This window comes from Bos grunniens, chromosome 4 (genome assembly GCF_055505025.1).
Source record: "Bos grunniens cultivar Pamir isolate PY7600 chromosome 4, Bosgru_T2T1.0, whole genome shotgun sequence".
NCBI lineage: Eukaryota > Metazoa > Chordata > Mammalia > Artiodactyla > Bovidae > Bos > Bos grunniens.
The window spans coordinates 12,468,046-12,486,071 of NC_141168.1; the positions used below are offsets into that span (position 1 = coordinate 12,468,046).

The 18,026-nt window shown below is 50.9% G+C and overlaps 1 protein-coding gene across 1 annotated transcript; it reads left to right on the top strand.

Annotated features, from left to right (window-relative positions):
• Window positions 1–4,467: 4,467 nt before the first annotated feature.
• NOBOX (NOBOX oogenesis homeobox) lies at window positions 4,468–14,744 on the top strand. Its single transcript, XM_086398249.1, has 8 exons — window positions 4,468–5,434; window positions 7,436–7,975; window positions 8,359–8,465; window positions 8,785–8,894; window positions 9,669–9,742; window positions 9,964–10,195; window positions 10,665–10,966; window positions 11,886–14,744. The coding sequence occupies exons 1-8, from the start codon at window positions 5,119–5,121 to the stop codon at window positions 12,179–12,181; spliced, it is 1,977 nt and encodes a 658-aa protein (XP_086254375.1). The 5' UTR covers window positions 4,468–5,118; the 3' UTR covers window positions 12,182–14,744.
• The last annotated feature ends 3,282 nt before the right edge of the window (window positions 14,745–18,026 follow it).

The window sequence follows — 18,026 nt, forward strand, 5'->3', positions numbered from 1 at the left end:
TGTGTCAGTCGCTCAGTCGTGTCCAACTCTTTGCGACCCTGTGGACTGTAGCCTGTCAGTCACTCAGTCGTGTCCGACTCTCTGTGACCCCATGGACTGAAGCCTGTCAGTCACTCAGTCGTGTCCAACTCTTTGTGACCCCGTGGACTGTAGCCTGGCAGTCTCCTCTGTCCATCAGATTCTCCAGGCAAGGATACTGGAGTGGGTTGCCATTCCCTTTTCCAGGGGATCTTCCCGACCCAGGCATCGAACCTGGGTCTCCTGCATTGCAGGCAGATTCTTTACCACCTGAGCCCCCAGGGAAGCCCCCAACCCTGTTCAGTTCTATGCCATTTGATCTCAGTGTAGACTCATGCAACCACCACCACGGTCAGGATTCAAACAGCTGCATCAGTGCTGCTCCCCTGCCCAGGTACAGCCACCTCCCTCCCTCCTCTGCTAACTCCTGGCGATGGTGATCAATTCCTGGTCAATGAACAATTACTGATCCTCATGTGCAAGCCACCATGCCAAGACCGGGAGGATCTTGACATAGATATAAATGAAATAAACAGGAAAGCCCAGTGGTTACGAGTACAGGCGGGAACCAGACTAACCGGGTTCAGCTCTTGGGTGTGCCGCTTACCAGCTCTGTGACCTTTGGCAAAGCACATAAGCTCTGTATGTCAGTTTCTTTGTGATAAAATGAGGCTAATGACAGAACCTTCCGGGGTTGTGGAAATTCAGGGAGCTGATATTTGTAGATCAGGTAGGAAGCGCCTGGTGTGAACAGATGTTTGTTAAGACGTAAGACCTCAGCGGCTGGTGGGGAGTTCACAGAATTCTCTGGTGAGCCTGGGTTAGGTGGTGTAATACATCGTTGGGAACACGGCACAGTGGGAGCACGCAGGAAGCAGCAGTTCCTTCTGGCACTGGAAAGCCAAGATAGGTTTCCCAGGAAAGAGAACACGCGGGTTGGGCTTTGAAGTGTAAGACTTTGCCAGAAGTAAAAGGGACTGGACAATGTTTCAGGCCTATAAACAGTGTGTGGCCCTGAGGCATGAGAAGGCGAGGGCCATCCAGGGCGAAGTTGAGAGGGTTAGAACCAGAGGAGACTCTGAGGAGACAAGAGTGGGGGTGTGGGTCGAGGGAGACGAAGAGAAGGAAGACACAGATGCAGCCTGAGGGAAGGTCGGGGCCAGGTTTTGAGGTGAATTTGAATGCCAGGCTCTAGTGGGCACCCAGCTTTGCAATCCTGGAGAGGGGCAAAAGGGAGCAGAAAGGGGACCGTCTGCCTGTAAAACAGAGGTGCATAGGGAAGGGATTCGCGTGGAAGGGAAAGCACTTTGCAAATTACAAAAACACAAGCCATGGTGATATATTATGAGTTGTCATTGTTCAGTCACTAAGTCATGTCTGACTCTTTGCTACCCCATGGACTGTAGCCTGCCAGGCTCTTCAGTCCATGGAATTTCCCAGGCAAGAATACTGTAGTGGGTTGCCATTCCCTTCTCCAGGGGACCTTTCTGACCCAGAGATCGAACCCGCATCTCTTGCACTGGCAGGTGGGGTTTTTGGTTTTTTTTTTTTTTTTTTTTTTTTTTACTATCTGGGCCACCTGGGAAGCCCCTTAGCATGAGCACGGCCTAGTTAAAAACGAGCAGCAGCGACCACACTGCTTAGACAGGCTCACTATTCTTGTTAGATGCAGAAAACCTTGAGAGTCTGGGGCACGGGGATTAGAAGTGATCAGGCGCATTCATGCCAGAACCTGTTTTCTCACTGCTGGGGCGGGTTCTGCTCTAAGCCAGGTGTTCCCAATGCCCATCACCAGCAACCTCCAAGCAAAGCAGCTCCGCAGAGACTCTAGCAGCCCCCAGTGTCTGCCCCAGTCGTGGCCACCCTCAGCTTTGTCTCAGTGAGCCCATGGCATTCATCTGATCGTCCAGCCACATGCCTTCTTCAGGCTCAGGACATCCTGCTCCCCTTTACCCTCCTCCGCCTTGGGCGGTGCTGTCCTCCTGGTTGCTTCCTGGGGCCCTGACCTCCCGTGTTTGCAGGGACTGTGAGCTCCTGACCCGGGGCCCGTTCACATTTCTGCCTTTCACGACTGCACCGTTGCCTCTGGTCCCAGGACTTCCAATGACCTGCTGCCCTGTACTCCCGGGGAGGCATGGAGGCCAAGAATGAATTCCCCCGTGTTTCTGCTTTGAAAACGTTTCTCGGTCAACCACCTTCTCCTGGTTATTTTCCTCATTATAGAGAAGGAGGAAGGAAGGACAGATAATGCTTATTTCATGTGTTTAAACTAACTGTGGGAGAAGGAAATGGCAACCCACTCCAGTGTTCTTGCCTGGAGAATCCCAGGGACGGGGGAGCCTGGTGGGCTGCCATCTATGGGGTTGCACAGAGTCGGACATGACTGAAGCGACGCAGCAGCAGCAAACTAACTGTATGGTTAACTCCACATAAACTAAAAAAAAAAAGATCAATTATATTCTTTAGTAGCATCAGGCCTCTTCCTTTTTGTTGTCATTCTATCAAGGAGAAGAAAAGAGGTTGGAATAAATGGCTCTTCCTAAAAGGGTACAGGAGGGGGTTTACAGTTTGGCTCTGAAAACTAATGACAACCCCCTTCCCTACCCCAAAAGGAAACCCTTCCCTCTAAATGAGGTTATGTACATGAACTTGCCTAAAGATCATGAAGATGGCTTATACCAAGACTTAGAAATAAATATTTCCAAGTACCCCAAAATAGACATTTTTTGCCCTCCCAATAAAGAGCAGTACCCCTTCTCTGTCTTCTTCCCTTGAAGCTTCTCTGTGAAAGATGGAACTCTTCACAGCATATATTATAGAAACACTCCCTTCTCAACCAAACACATCAAGACACACTCCCAAGCCTTCTTAGACTAAATTCACTTACAGTAACTAAATCAAACATCCCTGTAAATTAACAAACAAAACCATACCATTTTTGAAAAGCCATAAAACAGCAAGGCAAGATTATTATTGAAGGAAAAATGGAAAGAATAAGAAAAAAAAAAAGAAAGGGAACTTCAATTTCCCGAATGTCATAGCCCAAGCCTAACAAATTCAATCATTTACGTATTTAGAAAATGCAAACATCTTCTTCCTTCAATCTGTATTTTCACTTTTGGCCAAAGGATTATTAATAACATCACAAACTCTAAAAAAAAAAAAAGAGAGAGAAAATGCCAACATCTTCAATTCCTTAAGCCTCAGAGCAAACCCTTTTATACAATTAGACCTCGTATTTTCCCAAGTTTTGTGCAAGGGTGGCAGCCAGTCTATGGGTAATTCAGTCTTTGCTCTTCTGACCTTCACCCAGGCAGAGGGCAACCAGAGAGAAAATACAACATAAATGATGGCAGGGAAGGATGATTTATTCTTAATTTAATGAGATAGGATAACCTAATATTAAGAGATTAATTCTGCACTACAGCAGACACCTCAGTAAAGGACCAAAGGTCCTTCCCCCACAAAGACCCCACATCACCCCACTTTCCCCACTCCCATCCCCAGGATGGTTCAGTTGACTTTGTTTTTGCAGATCTACCAAGTGTCTCAAACTCTAATGTGAATAAGAATCACCTGAGAGGCTTGTTACACTTTATAGATGCCTCTCTGGACCCGCCAATTAAAACGTCTGGGAATGGGGCCAGAAAGCTACATTTTAAACAAATTCCCAAAGAAATTCTGATCCAAGGGGTTTCAGCAAAGGCTCCTTGAAAAACACAAGGTCAAAAGAGACAATAAAGTTGGGACACATGGGCATGGGCAGCAGGCGAGCTGAGGCTTCAGAGAAAAGGACCAGACCTGGGAAGTCTCCTCTCCGGGTCAGGGAGCTTGGTTTTTATCACACAGGCAGGCAGGAGCACCGCAGAGTTTCAGCAGGGCTGTGACACAAAAGCAATGCCTCTCCCTTAACCTTCAGCTCACAGATCTGTGATACCGGCTCCATGAAGGCCTTTCCTGACCCCACCCCCAGTCCGAGTCCAGCAGAGCTTTCTGCTCCTGTGTATCCTTCTAACCCACCACTGACCTCCCTGTGGAATGGACACTGTTCCTTCTCTTGTGGCATTGTTCTAATCCCCTCTCTGCCAGTAGGCTTCTGCACCAGGCCTGGCAGACAGTGTCCTATAAATGTTTAATCAGGCAGCTACTGTATTCCATTTACGACCATGTCACCAAACAGTGACTTTTCACAAATAAAGCCACTTAGTTGCCCTCTCTTTCTTGCTCACATGGCCCGGATTTCTAGCTGAAACTGGCCCCAACCTCTAAACCGCTTATTTACCTGAGGATATTGCTCTTACTGGAGTCAGAATGAAACACCAGAGGGCCTGGAATTTTGATCATGTTATCACAAAATTAACTCGCTCATTTGTCTATATTTTAGAACGGCCAGCCTTCCAAAGTTCACATGTATAGGTCAAGCACCTCAAAAGAATTTAAGGCGCAGGAAAAAAACATCCCAACAGGTGATTACAGCCTGAAGGCACGCGCTGTCCAGAGTCTTTTCAATCCTAAAAGCAAACACCTGGATTCGGTCCTGGACGGCCCCCCACCCCCACCCCCACGCACCTGTTTCAATTTGGCCATCGCCTCCCACTCAAGGGCAGATGGGAGGACGACGCCATGAGAATTTTAAATTCTTAAATTCTTTCATAAAGAAGGCAAGACGTTCGGTGAAGGAAGAGTCACAAAGATCGCGCCTGTAGGAGCTTTGTTCTGTGTCCTCCGCCCCACCCATTTTCGGCGAGTAAAAGTGGTCTCAAGCCGGTGAAAACTGAGACCAAAGCTTTGAGCAGCACGCATGGCCGCCCCGCGTTCCGCCCGCTTCCCTGTGGCCTCCGCGGCTCCTGCAACTGTGTCCATCCGAGACGTGTAGACTTCGCCCTGTGGCCTGGCTTCTTCTAGCTCGGGGCTCTAGGGAACCTTCCAATCGGCACGGCGTCTTGGGGGTTTAGGCCTGGGGCTAGCTCAGTGGAGCAGTGGTTTGGGGCTCCCAGGATAAGTGACTCCCTAAGTCGCCTTCCCCGGTTCCCAAGGAAGGACTCCGTCTCCAAGGCGCAAGCCGCCACCAGAGCCCAGTGCCAAGGCCGGCCTTGGGAGATGGTGGGCGTTGGTGACCGCTGCAGACTCCCGGACGCGGGCCCTGGAGGCGGGCTGTCGCCCACGCCCCACGTGCATCGCCCCCCGGCCCAGGGAGCGGCCGCACCCGCCCCTCTCGGCCGCGGCGGGGGCGGGCAGCTGCGTGGCCCCCGGGCCTCGCGCCCTGCAGCTGCCCCGCGCGCCGCCCTCCCGGGCGGGCCTCGCGGACGCACACCTGCCCGCGCGCGAGGCTTCTTTAGGCAGCGGGCAGGCGGGCGGCCCCGTGCGGGAGTCCAGGCCATGGAGCCCACCCGGGAGCGCGGCCCGGAGTTGCGGGGTGAGTGCGCGGGAGCCCGGGGGCCCAGCAGCCAGGCCTCTAGAGCTCGGGAGGGTCGGGGCTGGGAGCTGAGGGGGGACTCGAGGGGGTGTCGCGGGCCAGGGAGCCCTCCCCACAGCACCCTTCCGTTTTGGGGTTCTGATCTGTCTACACGCAGAGAAGGAAAGCAGGGTTGAGGCTCTGCTGTTCTAGGTTCCAAGACCCATCACCTTTTTTACCAGGATCTATCACCCTGATTTGTTGTTCTTCAGTCGCTCAGTCGTGTCCGACTCTTTGCGACCCCATGAACTGTAGTCCACCAGGCTGTTCTGTCCATGGAATTCTCCAGGGAAGGATACTCTAGGCAAAAGAGTGCCATGCCCTTCTCCAGTGCGTCTCCTGATTGAGGGTTGGAACCTGGGCTCTTGCATTGGCAGGCGGATTCTTTACCGCTGAGCCACTTTAGGAAAGCTATCAAGGCGATCCATTGCCTTTAGTGACCATCTACTGTGTACCAGATTTGCTAGGCTCCAGTGCTCCAGAAATACTGTAAAACCAGTGTGTCCCTTCTTCCGCATTTCCCCATCCGGCCACTCGGCTTAGTTATGGAGTAGAAGCCTGCAAACCCTGGTCACCAGCTTGTACGCTAGGGAACAATCTGGCAAAGCACCTTAGCCTGTGACCTACATCTTTCTTTACATGTTGTTAGAAAGCGGTTCCTTAAGCTAGTCAGTCTCATGCAACTTTCATTAAAAAAAAAAAAAAACCAGAAAAACTCGCTCTTGGAAACTTCCCTGATGGTCTAGAGGTTAAGATTTGGCACTTCCAATGCAGGGGGCCTGGGTAGATCCCTAGTGGAGGAACCAAGATCCCACATGCTGTGGGGGCCAAAACAAAACACCAGTGAGCATCCACTGAAAAATATTCAAAAAAAATTTTTTTTAATAAAAATATTCTAGTTTTGTAAGAAATAACACAACAGCTCCTTGACCTGAGAGAGTTCTGGAGGTTATGAATAAGCTGGGAGGGAAATGAGGGGCAGGTTGGTGACCTTCGGAAGGGCTCCGTCTAGTGAACAAGAGCCCTGCACTGTGAGTTTAGGCAAGTCACTGAACTCTGGCATCCTCATTTCTTCATCTGTTAGAGGGAGAGATGCCTATGCCTTCCTCACAGGGATTAAATGCAGACCAGACTGATCTCTGAAAGGTGCTTAGCACCATGCCCAGGACCTGGTAAACTCCTGATGAATCATAGCTCAGAAAAGGACAGACAAGCTGAAGGCTGAGGGATGGGAATGTACAGTGCTCGTCAGGTCACCCTTCCATACCTGTAAAAGGGGGGCTGGCCTGGGCCCCAGGCCCTTGGCTGAGGTCCCGCTTTGCAGGGAGGGGATGAGGGTGTGTATAGGGGTGAGGAGAGAGCCAGTTCTGTGGGAGATGAGGGTAGACATTCCTGTTAGCTCCCCTTTGATGTTCTTGTCTGGGCCCCTCGACACCACTCAGTCCTGCCGTGTTCCTGCTCAGCCCTGATGCTGTGTCCGGAGCAGGACCAGGATCCAGTCTGATCAGCTGCAGAGTCCAATCTCAAACTCACAATCCAGGTGTCTAGGAGAAAACTGGGAACTCCCAGGGAGTAAGTTCCCCTCAAATTAGGATTCCTCCCCCACCATCTAGGTTCACGAGCTCAGACCCCTCATGTTGGCATCTGCGTGCTTTTGCTTTTCCAAGCTACGTATGTACGTATGTGTTAGCTCAGTCGTGTCCGACTCTTTGTTACCCTGTGGACTGTAGCCTGCCAGGCTTCTCTGTCCATGGAATTCTCCAGGCAAGAAGGATTCCCTCCTTTGATCCTCACGGTAGCCGAGTTAGGAAGGTACGCCTGGAACTGTTACCACGTTTGTTAAGTAGACAAGTGAAAGCTTAAGGTCAAACAGGACACCAGTTGCAGACCAGGAAGCAGCGCATCCTCCTGGGCCAGGCTCTTCCTTCTCCTGGGCTGAGTCGGGGTGCTGGCTCTCCACAGGCCAGGGGGGTGTCCCTGCTGCCAGGCTGGAGGAGGAGACGGAAGCCCTGCAGAGGTCAGCCCCCCACACTCAGGATGCCCCAGGCAAGGACGTGCCTATTTCCTGCACCATCTACGGGGAGAAGCGGCCGTCAGAGGCCCCTGGGGAAGGGACTGGGCCTATGAAAGCCTGCCAGTGCCCCAGCCCAGGAGCTCTCCACAAAGACAGGAGCCTGGCCTCGCCTAGACCCCAGCCTCAAGGGCAAGGGCCTCCCTTTCCTGGGACAGAGGGCAGGCTGGGGAAGAGGCCCTACTCTCCAGCCGCCGGCGAGCAGAAGAAGCCTAGGGATGTGGGTCCGGCCTCGACGGCATCTCCCAGCAGCGCTAACCCGGCTCGGGCCACGTACAACCCAGGGCCTTGTGGGTTAGGCCGGGGGTCCTGCCATGTGGCCAACCTCCTCAACACACTGGCCCAGAAGAACCAAAACCTGGACCAGGAGAAGAGGTCCCCGGAAGTGACCTGCCAGGTCCGGAAGAAGACTCGCACCCTGTACCGCTCGGGTAAGTCCCTGAGGTGAGGAAACCGGAGGGACCTGGTGTCAATCTCTGGGAACGTGGCCCCAGGAGACGGGAGTGCAGTTAGCTTATGCATCACCTTGGCTGGAACGTCTCTTGACCTCTGCAAGGCCATGACTTCTGACCCTAAGAGGGAAAGTTTGCGTTTTCTTATCAGAACATGGAAGAAACAGGAAAGTAACCCACCACGCAGTTCCCTGCCACAAAGCCCAAGCCAGAGGAGGCCCCAGCCCACTGGGGGAACTTAGCCACCAGGCTGTGGGAGGCCCTTGGGTTGGGGACAGTGGTCCCGCCTGAAAGGCATGTGTTTCTCCTCTGCTTCCTCATTACTGGTGTTCATCCTCAAAGCCAGTGTTTTCTTCTTCTAGACCAGCTGGAGGAGCTAGAAAGGCTCTTCCAAGATGACCACTATCCAGACAGCGATAAGCGCCGTGAGATTGCCCAGACAGTGGGGGTCACCCCCCAGCGCATCATGGTAAAGGGTGCTGACTCCCCTGGTCTAGGAGTGGAGGGGAGCCCACGTGCCGGGACTCTGGGGGAGCTTAGCAAGTACTCAGCAGCTCCCCAACAGGGGCTGGAGTGAGGCCTCAGCCAGGGCTGTGTTCTTGCCTGTTTCCACCCAGCCTTGGCCTTAGATGACGCAGGGAGGTGACTCAGACCCCATCTAGATGAACCTTTCATACCAGTCTGAGTGGTGCAGGGACCTCCTCAGTCACAGCCATCATGGGCCAGCAGGCCCGAGCCTCAGGCTCTGCCCTGTTCCTCAAGCTCTTCAGGTGTCTCTTCCCCTACAGGTGTGGTTCCAGAATCGCCGGGCCAAGTGGCGAAAAATGAATGGGAAGGAGAGTAAGGACGCACCTGCCGGTCCCACCCTTACCCCAGCCCCCGCCAGCAACCAATGCAGGTAAGACTTTCTCCTCTTCCTGGCCCCTCCCCGTGGGCAGGACGTGGGGTCTAAGCTGGGATCCTGGGATCTAGAAGGGGGAAGGTGCTGGAAGGCTGGGCACATGATGGGGCATGTGTGTGTGAGTCGCTTAGCCAAGTTCACCTCTCTGCAACCCGAAGGGCTGTAACCTACCAGGCTCCTCTGTCCGTGGGATGTCCCAGGCAAATATACTGGAATGGGAGGCCATTCCCTTCTCATGGGCTCTTCCTGACCCAGGGATCGAACCTGGGTCTCCCACATCTCAGGTGGCTTCTTTATGGTCTGAGCCAGAGTTGTTGGCTAATATTTAGAGGGATTTGGACCAGGTGGGATTGGGACTTGCCAGTGGAGAAGGCAATGGCACCCCACTCCAGTAACTCTTGCCTGGAAAATCCCGTGGACGGAGGAGCCTGGTGGGTGTCTGGGTGTCTGGTGGGAGCCTGGTGCAGTCCATCGGGTCCCTAAGAGTCGGACACAACTGTGCGACTTCACTTTCACTTTTCACTTTCACACATTGGAGAAGGAAATGGCAACCCACTGTTCTTGCCTTGAGAATCCCAGGGACGGGGGAGCCTGGTGGGCGGCCACCTATGGGGTCGCACAGAGTTGGACACAACTGAAGCGACTTAGCAGCAGCAGCAGTGCCTTGTAGGGAGACAGAGCTTGAATGTGTGGGTCCCTTTCCCTACATGGAAGCCCCAGTCATAGACCAGGGACCCCTTGACCTGCAGTCTCTGATCTGTCTGCCTCCAGCTCTGTGGCCGAGCTGCCACCTACTGAGTCCACAATGCTGGAGCCTGGGACCCTCCCTCAGGATTCCCTTCCAGGTGAGCCGACCCCCTTCTGAGGGTTGTCTGGGGAAGACGGCAAAGTCAAAGGGCTCTTTCTTGGAAGACCTGGGAGTGGCCAGAGCTCTCCATGGTTTTGTTCAGTGGAGCCCCTTCGGGGAGCCCAAGCCTCTTGCACTCTAACCCCCTCCAGCACCGCCAAGGCTGCGTCCCCTCCCCGTTTTCTTACTCTCACAAACCCCGTGGACTTCTGTTCCCAGAGCCGTCCATGCTGCTGACATCTGACCAGACTCTGGGCCCAAACCTGCAGAATGAGGGCCCCCAGAGAAGGCCTGTGACCCCCCCACTCTTCAGCCCCCCACCTGTCCGAAGAGCCAACCTTCCCTTTCCCCTCGGCCCTGTGCACGCCCCCCAGCTAATGCCACTGCTGCTGGACACCCTGAGCAGCGACAGCAGCCACAAGGATGGCCCTTGTGGGTTGTGGGGAACAAGGTACTTGTCTGCCACTTCACGGGGGGCCGTACTGAGCTATCCCGGGGGAGGCACAGACGGAGGAAAGATGGATGGAGCTTGGGAGGTGAGAGGGTAAGTGAGAGATGGGGTTTCCCCACCCCCCCAGACAAGAATACTAGAGTGGGTTGCAGTTCCATCCTCCAGGGGATCTTCCTGACCCAGGGATCGAACCTGGGTCTCCTGAATTGCAGACAGAATCTACCTTCTGAGCCACCAGGGAAGCCCCGAGAGAAGCAAGGAGTTAGTAAATGTAGTGAGGGTTAAAGGGTGAGGGGATGGGGAGGGAAAGGATCAGGACATCACAGCTGTAGAGGAGAAGAGGGTGAGAAGCTGGAGCAGGAAGAGGAGGAAGCAGCAGGCCTGGGGTTTGTGGAGAGGCAGGTGGGGGGGAGGGCGTCGTAGGAATGAAACCATTGGAGCCTCAGGAAGTTCTTCTCTGTCCCCACAGCATCACTCCACCCCCTGCCTGCTCATACTTAGAGGATCTGGAACCCCAGGAGTACCAACCCAGCAGCAGCCAGCCAGGATCGTTCCCCTTCTCCCAGGGGCCACAGACCCAGTTCTTCCAACACCCACAGCCCCAGTTTCCATACCTGCACCCCTTCCCTTTGCCCAGCTCGCTGACTCCACCGCTGCCCGAAGACCCTCTCTTTGCCTTGTCCTGTGGCCCCGGCGGGGGCTCATCCCAGGGCTATTTCCCAGGCCCTCCGTCGGGGCCCGTCCTGCTACAGCCGCCGGCCGGGAATGTGGGTGAGTCAGGGCTGGAAGAGAAGGCCCCCCCACCCCAGTGTTTGAGGAGGGTGAGAGGGGAGAGATCCCCAAGACGGGGGCTATCTTGGTGAAGCTCTTCGTCCTCCAGTTTCCTGGAGGTTTCAGAGCAGAGTAAGAGAGCTTTGGGTGTGTGTTAGTTGCTTAGTTGTGTCCGACTCTTTGCAACCCCAGAGACTGTAGCCCACCAGGCCCCTCTGTCCATGGGATTCTCCAGGCAAGAACACTGGAGTGGGTTACCATTTCCGTCTCCAAAAGGAACTATAGAAAGAAAGAAAGTGAAGTCGCTCAGTCGTGTCCGACTCTTTGCGACCCCGTAGACTGTAGCCTACCAGGCTCCTCCATCCATGGAATTGTCCAGGCAAGAGTACTGGAGTGGGTTGCCATTTCCTTCTCCGAGAGAGAGAGAGCTTTGGAGGGAGGCAAAGCCAAGCATGGAGTCCAGCTCAGTCGTCACTAGTTCTGAGCTTCCTGGATTCTGAAGTGGGAATAGTATTGCCATCTCTTTGAGGGCTTGGTGAGGACTAGGAATGACGGGCGTGAAACACTCGGTGCAGAGTAGATGGCAGCTAAAGGGAGTGTCCAAGGGGCCACCGGGACCCCGGATATCCTAGAGTTATCACCCTAGGAGACTCAGAAGAAGAAGAGGGAGAAAGACTCTGGTTCCCGGGCTCCTTCCACATGTGTGAGGGGGCCCTGGCCCAACCTGCAGTGCACTCTGGGTCGCTGTGCCCCAACCCCAGGCCCTTGAGACATGGGGGGCGGGTGCCTGGTCCTGAAGGGAGACCCACTCTGAGGTCTTGACCCATGTCTCTGTGGAGCAGGGAGGGTCTCTGTTGCGGAGACTGCCCTGGGGCCCCTTCATGCTGTGCGCTCTGTGCTGTGTGCTTTGGCCCCACAGGTACAGTGCCCTGGGCCGACCCCTGCCTGCCAGACTTGCCATTCTCCAGTGCCTTCTGCCCGCAGGCTCTGGGGGGTCCCCCGGGAGGGGACGGCTGCTTCCTGGACCTGTTTGCCGCCCCCTACGCACAGGCTTCAGGTAGGCCGCCTTCCCCGGGCCTCGCCCAGATGCCCGAGAGCACCCCACCTGCAGCGGGAAAAGCCCCGCTCAGCCAGGCCCAGGAGGAACCACCGGCTGCCCCCGGGGAGCGGCCCCCGGCCCCCGAGGAAGAAGACAAGAGTGGCCATGGGCCCTAGTCGTGGAGCCGAAGAACCAAGAGGCCGTCCTGCCGGAGACGGCTGGAGCACCCGGAGGAGACGGGGCTCGAAGTTGAAGGAAAGACTGGACTCCAGGGCTCATTTTGCCAAATGCTGACTTGAGGAGGAGGAGGCCTGGACCACCCGTCCTTCCCCCACAGCTCCGAATGGTGGTCCTGGAGAAATGGAGTGGGGCCGTGTCGCCTCTGACGGTTGCTTCCGTTTATGTTATTTGCTCTCCTTGCTCCACAGCCGCTCCGGTGGCCACCATAAGCAGTAAACTGCCTCCTCTTGGGTTTCTTTCTCTGTAGTGACGTGTCTCCCTTCTCACGCTAGTGAAGACCCCCGTGCCCTTCACTGCCACCCACTCAGCTGGGCAGCTGTGTACTGTGCGGCTCAGGAGGGACTGACCCTCTGGGGCAGGATCGTGTGGAGCCTGGCATCCTTCTGGGCCCCATCTCTCCTGCTGGGCAAGGAATGGGGCCTCCTGGGCCTTGTCTTTAGTCCTATCTTTAAACCATGTTCTCGTCTCAAACCCAGAAGTGAGCCTGAACAAACCTGAGCCTGGGACTTTTTCTGGAATTTGGGCCCTGCAGTGATGGGAGTTTTCAGCCTGTAAAGAATCTGCCTGCAAGGCAGGAGACCGGGGTTCGATCCCTGGGTAGGGAAGATTTCCCCCAGAGAAGGGATTGGCAACCCACTCCAGTATTCTTGCCTGGAGAATCCCATGGACAGAGGAGTCTGGCGGGCTACAGTTCATGGGTCGCACAGAGTCAGACATGACTGACGCAGCTAACACTTAACTAGGGATAGGATGATGAGAGAAGCTCAAGGCTATTTAGGCCAAGTCTCTAGAATTGTGAACCATGATTTATTTTCCCAAAGCTCTTCTTTTTCTGGGTCGAGAAGGGATTGGGTAGGAATGAGGGGTGGGAAGACCAAGAAGAGGATGCTCTTTTATATATATATATAAATTTATGTATATATATTTAGTACCCACATCTGATAACCCTGCAGGCTTCCCTAGTGGCTCAGACAATAAAGAATCTGAAATGCAGGAGATGCAGTTTCAATCCCTGGGTCAGAAAGATCCCCTGGAGAAGGGAATGGCAACCCATTCTAGTGTTCTTGCCTGGAGATGTCCATGGACAGAGGAGCCTGGCAGGCTACAGTCTATGGAGTCACAAAGAGCTGGACACAACTGAGCAATGAACACACTTCTGATGACCCTGCAGTGTCCAAATAACTAGAATTTCAGGGCTAATGACTCAAACCACCATGCACTTGAGTGTATATGGGGTGTCATTCTGGACCTCCAATGCTATGATTATTGGAAAACACAGTTTTAACTTATGTAAACATAAGTTAAAACATAAACATAACATAAACATAAACACATGTATTAACTTATATCCATCATACTAGTTCTAGGGTCATGGCCCATAAGAACTGAAAAGGGAAAGTATTGAGAAATGGAGAGGAATCACCTTAGCTACACAAACACATGTCTGGGTATCTGTGTAGGATTTTAAAGAAATTCCATGGACAGAGGACCCTGGTGGCTATAGTCCACATGGTTACAAGAGAATCAGACACGACTTGGCAACTAAACAACAATTGTGATGTAACTGGGTCTTTTAAAATATACCTCTCTTTTGCTTTCACATTTGTCTCATGACACCCATGAAATGAGCAGGCTAAAAACAGTGTAAGGGGAAAAAATTATTCTACATAAGGGGTAGAAGACAGTAACTGTTCAATTCCATGCTATTTTTCCTCTCTTGCCATCAGTTACCACAAGATACTGCTGCTTTCAAAGCCTGCAAAGAGGCTGGACATTTTCTCGTCCAGATCTTTACTGATTTAGGCTCCTGCCGCTGAGATGAGTAAGCTCTTCCCTGGTGGCTCAGTGGTAAAGAACCTGCATGGCAATGCAGGAGATATAGGTTCCCTTCCTGGGTCTGGAAGATCCCCTGAAGAAGGAAATGGCAACCTACTCCAGTATTCTTGGCTGGGAAATCCCATCGACAGAGGAACCCCGTGGACTATGGTCCACAGCTCATGAAAGAGTTGGGCACAACTTAGCAACTAAATGATGACAACAACTTAGATAAGTAATGCCCTGTATTTTTAGCAAACAGTAGATATCTAAAGCCAAGAACTGGAGGGTGATGGGCTTTAAGATCTGTGCTTATACACAAAGTCAGGCAATCTAATAGTATACTGAAAACAAAGTGTGTGAATTGAGAATGAATGAAAGATCAAACCAAGGGAAAATGGTGAAAACATTTTAGAAGCACAGAATCCTGGGCTGACACGTCCAACCAGCTGGCAGATGCAGGAATGAGCTCTACACCACCCCTGATGGAGCATCATTCATTCTTAACTTTCCAGTGGGGCTGCAGGGTTGAGGGGGAGCTAACTCCTTTACATAAGAGCCTATAGAATGTTGAAAGCTTTAGTTGTAATGAAGTTCTTCTTCTAGGAGGAAGTCAACATTGTTTAACTGAATTTGAGTTTTGCTTTGCATTGTGCTACGAAGAATAAACCTAGTTTCACAAGATCTGAGGACTGTGTGGCATTCCTCAGAGCCCTGGCCTCAAGGGGCCTGGTCTCACTCTCACCACCTTAAATGCCTCTTTTCAAGAGAATATGAGCTTGCACATGCTCCTTCTAAGAGTGGTGCCCATGGAACAGGATAAAAAATCCAGAAATAAATTCATGTATGACAAAGGGGGTGAGGATATACAATGGAGAAGACAGTCTCTTCAATAAATGGCTCCTGTAAAACTGGACAGCTACATTAAAAAGAATGACATTAAAACATTCTCTAACAACATACACAAAAATAAAATGGATTAAAGACCTAAATGTAAGGCTGCTGCTAAGTCACTTCAGTCGTGTCCGATTCTGTGCAACCCCATAGACGGCAGCCCACCAGGCTTCCCCGCCCCTAGGATTCTCCAGGCAAGAACACTGGAGTGGGTTGCCATTTCCTTCTCCAATGCATGAAAGTGAAAAGTGAAAGGGAAGTCACTCAGTCATGTCCGACCCTCAGCAGACATTATAAAACTCTTAGAGGGAAACACGGAGAAGGCAGTGGCACCCAACTCCAGTACTTTTGCCTGGAAAATCCCATGGACAGAGGAGCCTGGTGGGCTGCAGTCCATGGGGTTGCTAGAGTCGGACACAACTGAGCGACTTCACTTTCACTTTTCACTTTCATGCATTGGAGAAGGAAATGGCAACCCACTCCAGTGTTCTTGCCTGGAGAATCCCAGGGACAGGGGAGCCTGGTAGGCTGCTGTCTATGGCGTCGCACAGAGTCGGACACAACTGAAGCAACTTATCAGTAGCAGCAGCAGAGGGAAACAGGCAGAACACTCTAATATAAATCACAGCAATAGGTTTTGAATCCACCTTCTAGAGTAATGAAAATAAAAACAATAAACAAATGGAACCTAATTAAACTCAAAACCTTTTGCACAGAAACACAAACCATAAATAAAATGAAAAAAAAAAAAAAGCAACCCATAGAATGGGAGAAAATATTTGCAAATGAAGCCACTGACAAGGGATTAATCACCAAAATATACAAACAGCTCATGCAGCTCAATATATATCTAAAAAAAAAAAAAAAAAAAAACCCAATTAGAAAATGAGAAGAAAATCTAGACAGTTTTCCAAAAAGCACACACAGATGGCCAACCAGTATAAGAAAAGATGGTCAACACTGTTAACTGTTAGAGAAATGCAAATTGAAACTGCAATGAGATGTCACTCACACCAGCCAGAATGTCTATCATCGAAAAATCCACGAACACAATACATGTGGAGAGGGTGTGGAGAAAAGAGAACTCTCCTATATTTGTTTGGTGAGAATGTAAATTGGCACAGCTACTATGGAGAACAGCATGGAGGTGCCTGAAAAACTAAAGCTGGAACCACCATGTGATCCAGGATTCCCAGTCCTGGGCACAGATCCAGAGAAAACCATAATGTGAAGAGATACGTGCACCCCAGTAATCACTGTAGCTGCTTACAATAGCCAAGATGTGGAAGCAACCTAAATGTCCATTATTGAGCTTGTTAAGGTAGTTTGGGGTCCTTACATAAAGTCGCCATATATTTGCAATTTGGTTCTCTCTGTTCAGTATGTTTTATGACTTTTATAATCAAGCCATTTATTATTAGTAAACAAGATACAAATAAATATGGAACATTTTGACCTAACTCTTTGAAAATATTAATAAGCTTTTTTTTTTTTGAGTACAGAGTTAAACTAGCTAAAATCTTCCTTAACTCTTGTTGCTATCCAGGGCTATCCTTTGCCATATCTAGGATTTTGGGGGGAAAATCTTTGCTGTATCAATCACTAAAATAAAAAAAAATTCTCTTTATAGCACCCCAATAATTTAACATCCTTGGAAACCTAACAACATTAATTAGTTTCACATGAGTCATTCATAAGGAACACCTATTGTCTTTTATGATTATTTTTAATCTAAATGTTCACAAACCATCTTTCAATGATCTCTTCTAGCAATTTATGAAAATATTGCATTAAATTAATTCTCCTTTAGTTTCTACAACTAATCTCTTTGAAAATTAGGGTGACTGCTTCTATTAAATTTTAGGCATCCTCTCCTGTTCTGCTCTGGAAGACATAGAGAATTGTTTAAATCAGCTATAAGCATCCTGTTTGGGTTTTAAGACAGTCTTGTTTTCTGTCCAATCCTTTTCATTTCTAGAATGTTATCTTTTCTGGAGAAGCCCGGCTAAAGTGAGAGTCCTTTGTTTTTGCTTTCTCTGAATCCCATGTTTACCTGATAATGCCTGCCTCGAGAAGCATACTTATTTTTTCCTTTCTCCCTGTCCCAAGTTTGGTTGTATTATTACCACCACTGTTGGTCTTAATGTTAGTATTGACTTTTAGCGTGGTTTGCAGCACGGAGTTTCTTCTGAACTCTTTGAACACTTTGAGATAATATCCTTAAAATTCCAGGATGTGCTTCCTTTTAACTTTTACATCTTTTTAGCTCTTTACCTTTTAGATGACTTCTTTCATTCTTTGTTATAATTATCTGCGATTACACAGAACATCATAGTTCCACATTCCTCTGAGCCATCCCCACTTGGAAGGCTCTTCAGCAAGTTAGCTCTAGCTGTTGTTTTGGATCTGGGGAGAGTGAGTGAGCTGACACGGTATGCTGGGGCTCCAGGGCCAGGCAACTCCTCCTTAGATTTGCAGGACACGTGCCTGTTAGTCATGTGAGGGCTTCCCTGGTGCCTTCATGGTAAAGGATCTGCCTGCCACTGCAGGAGAGGAGAGTTCTATCCCTGGGCCAGGAAAATCCCCTGGAGAAGGAAACGGCAACACACTCCAGTGTTCAGTTCAGTTCAGTCACTCAGTCTTGTCCGACTCTTTGCAACCCCATGGACTGCAGCACACCAGGCTTCCCTGTCCATCACCAACTCCCAGAGCTTGCTCAAACTCCTGTCCATCGAGTCAGTGATGCCATACAACCATCTCATCCTCGGGCATCCCCTTCTCCTCCCACCTTCAATCTTTCCAAGCATCAGGGTCTTTTCCAAGGAGTCAGTTCTTTGCATCAGGTGGCCAAAGTACTGGAGCTTCAGCTTCAGCATCAGTCCTTCTAATGAATGTTCAGGACTGATTTTCTTTAGGATTGACAGGTTGGATTTCCTTGCAGTCCAAGGAACTCCCAAGAGTCTTCTCCAACACCACAGTTCAAAAGCATCAATTCTTCAGCTCTCAGCTTTTTTATGTTCCAACTCTCACATCCATACATGACTAATGAAATACTCCACTATTCTTGCCTGG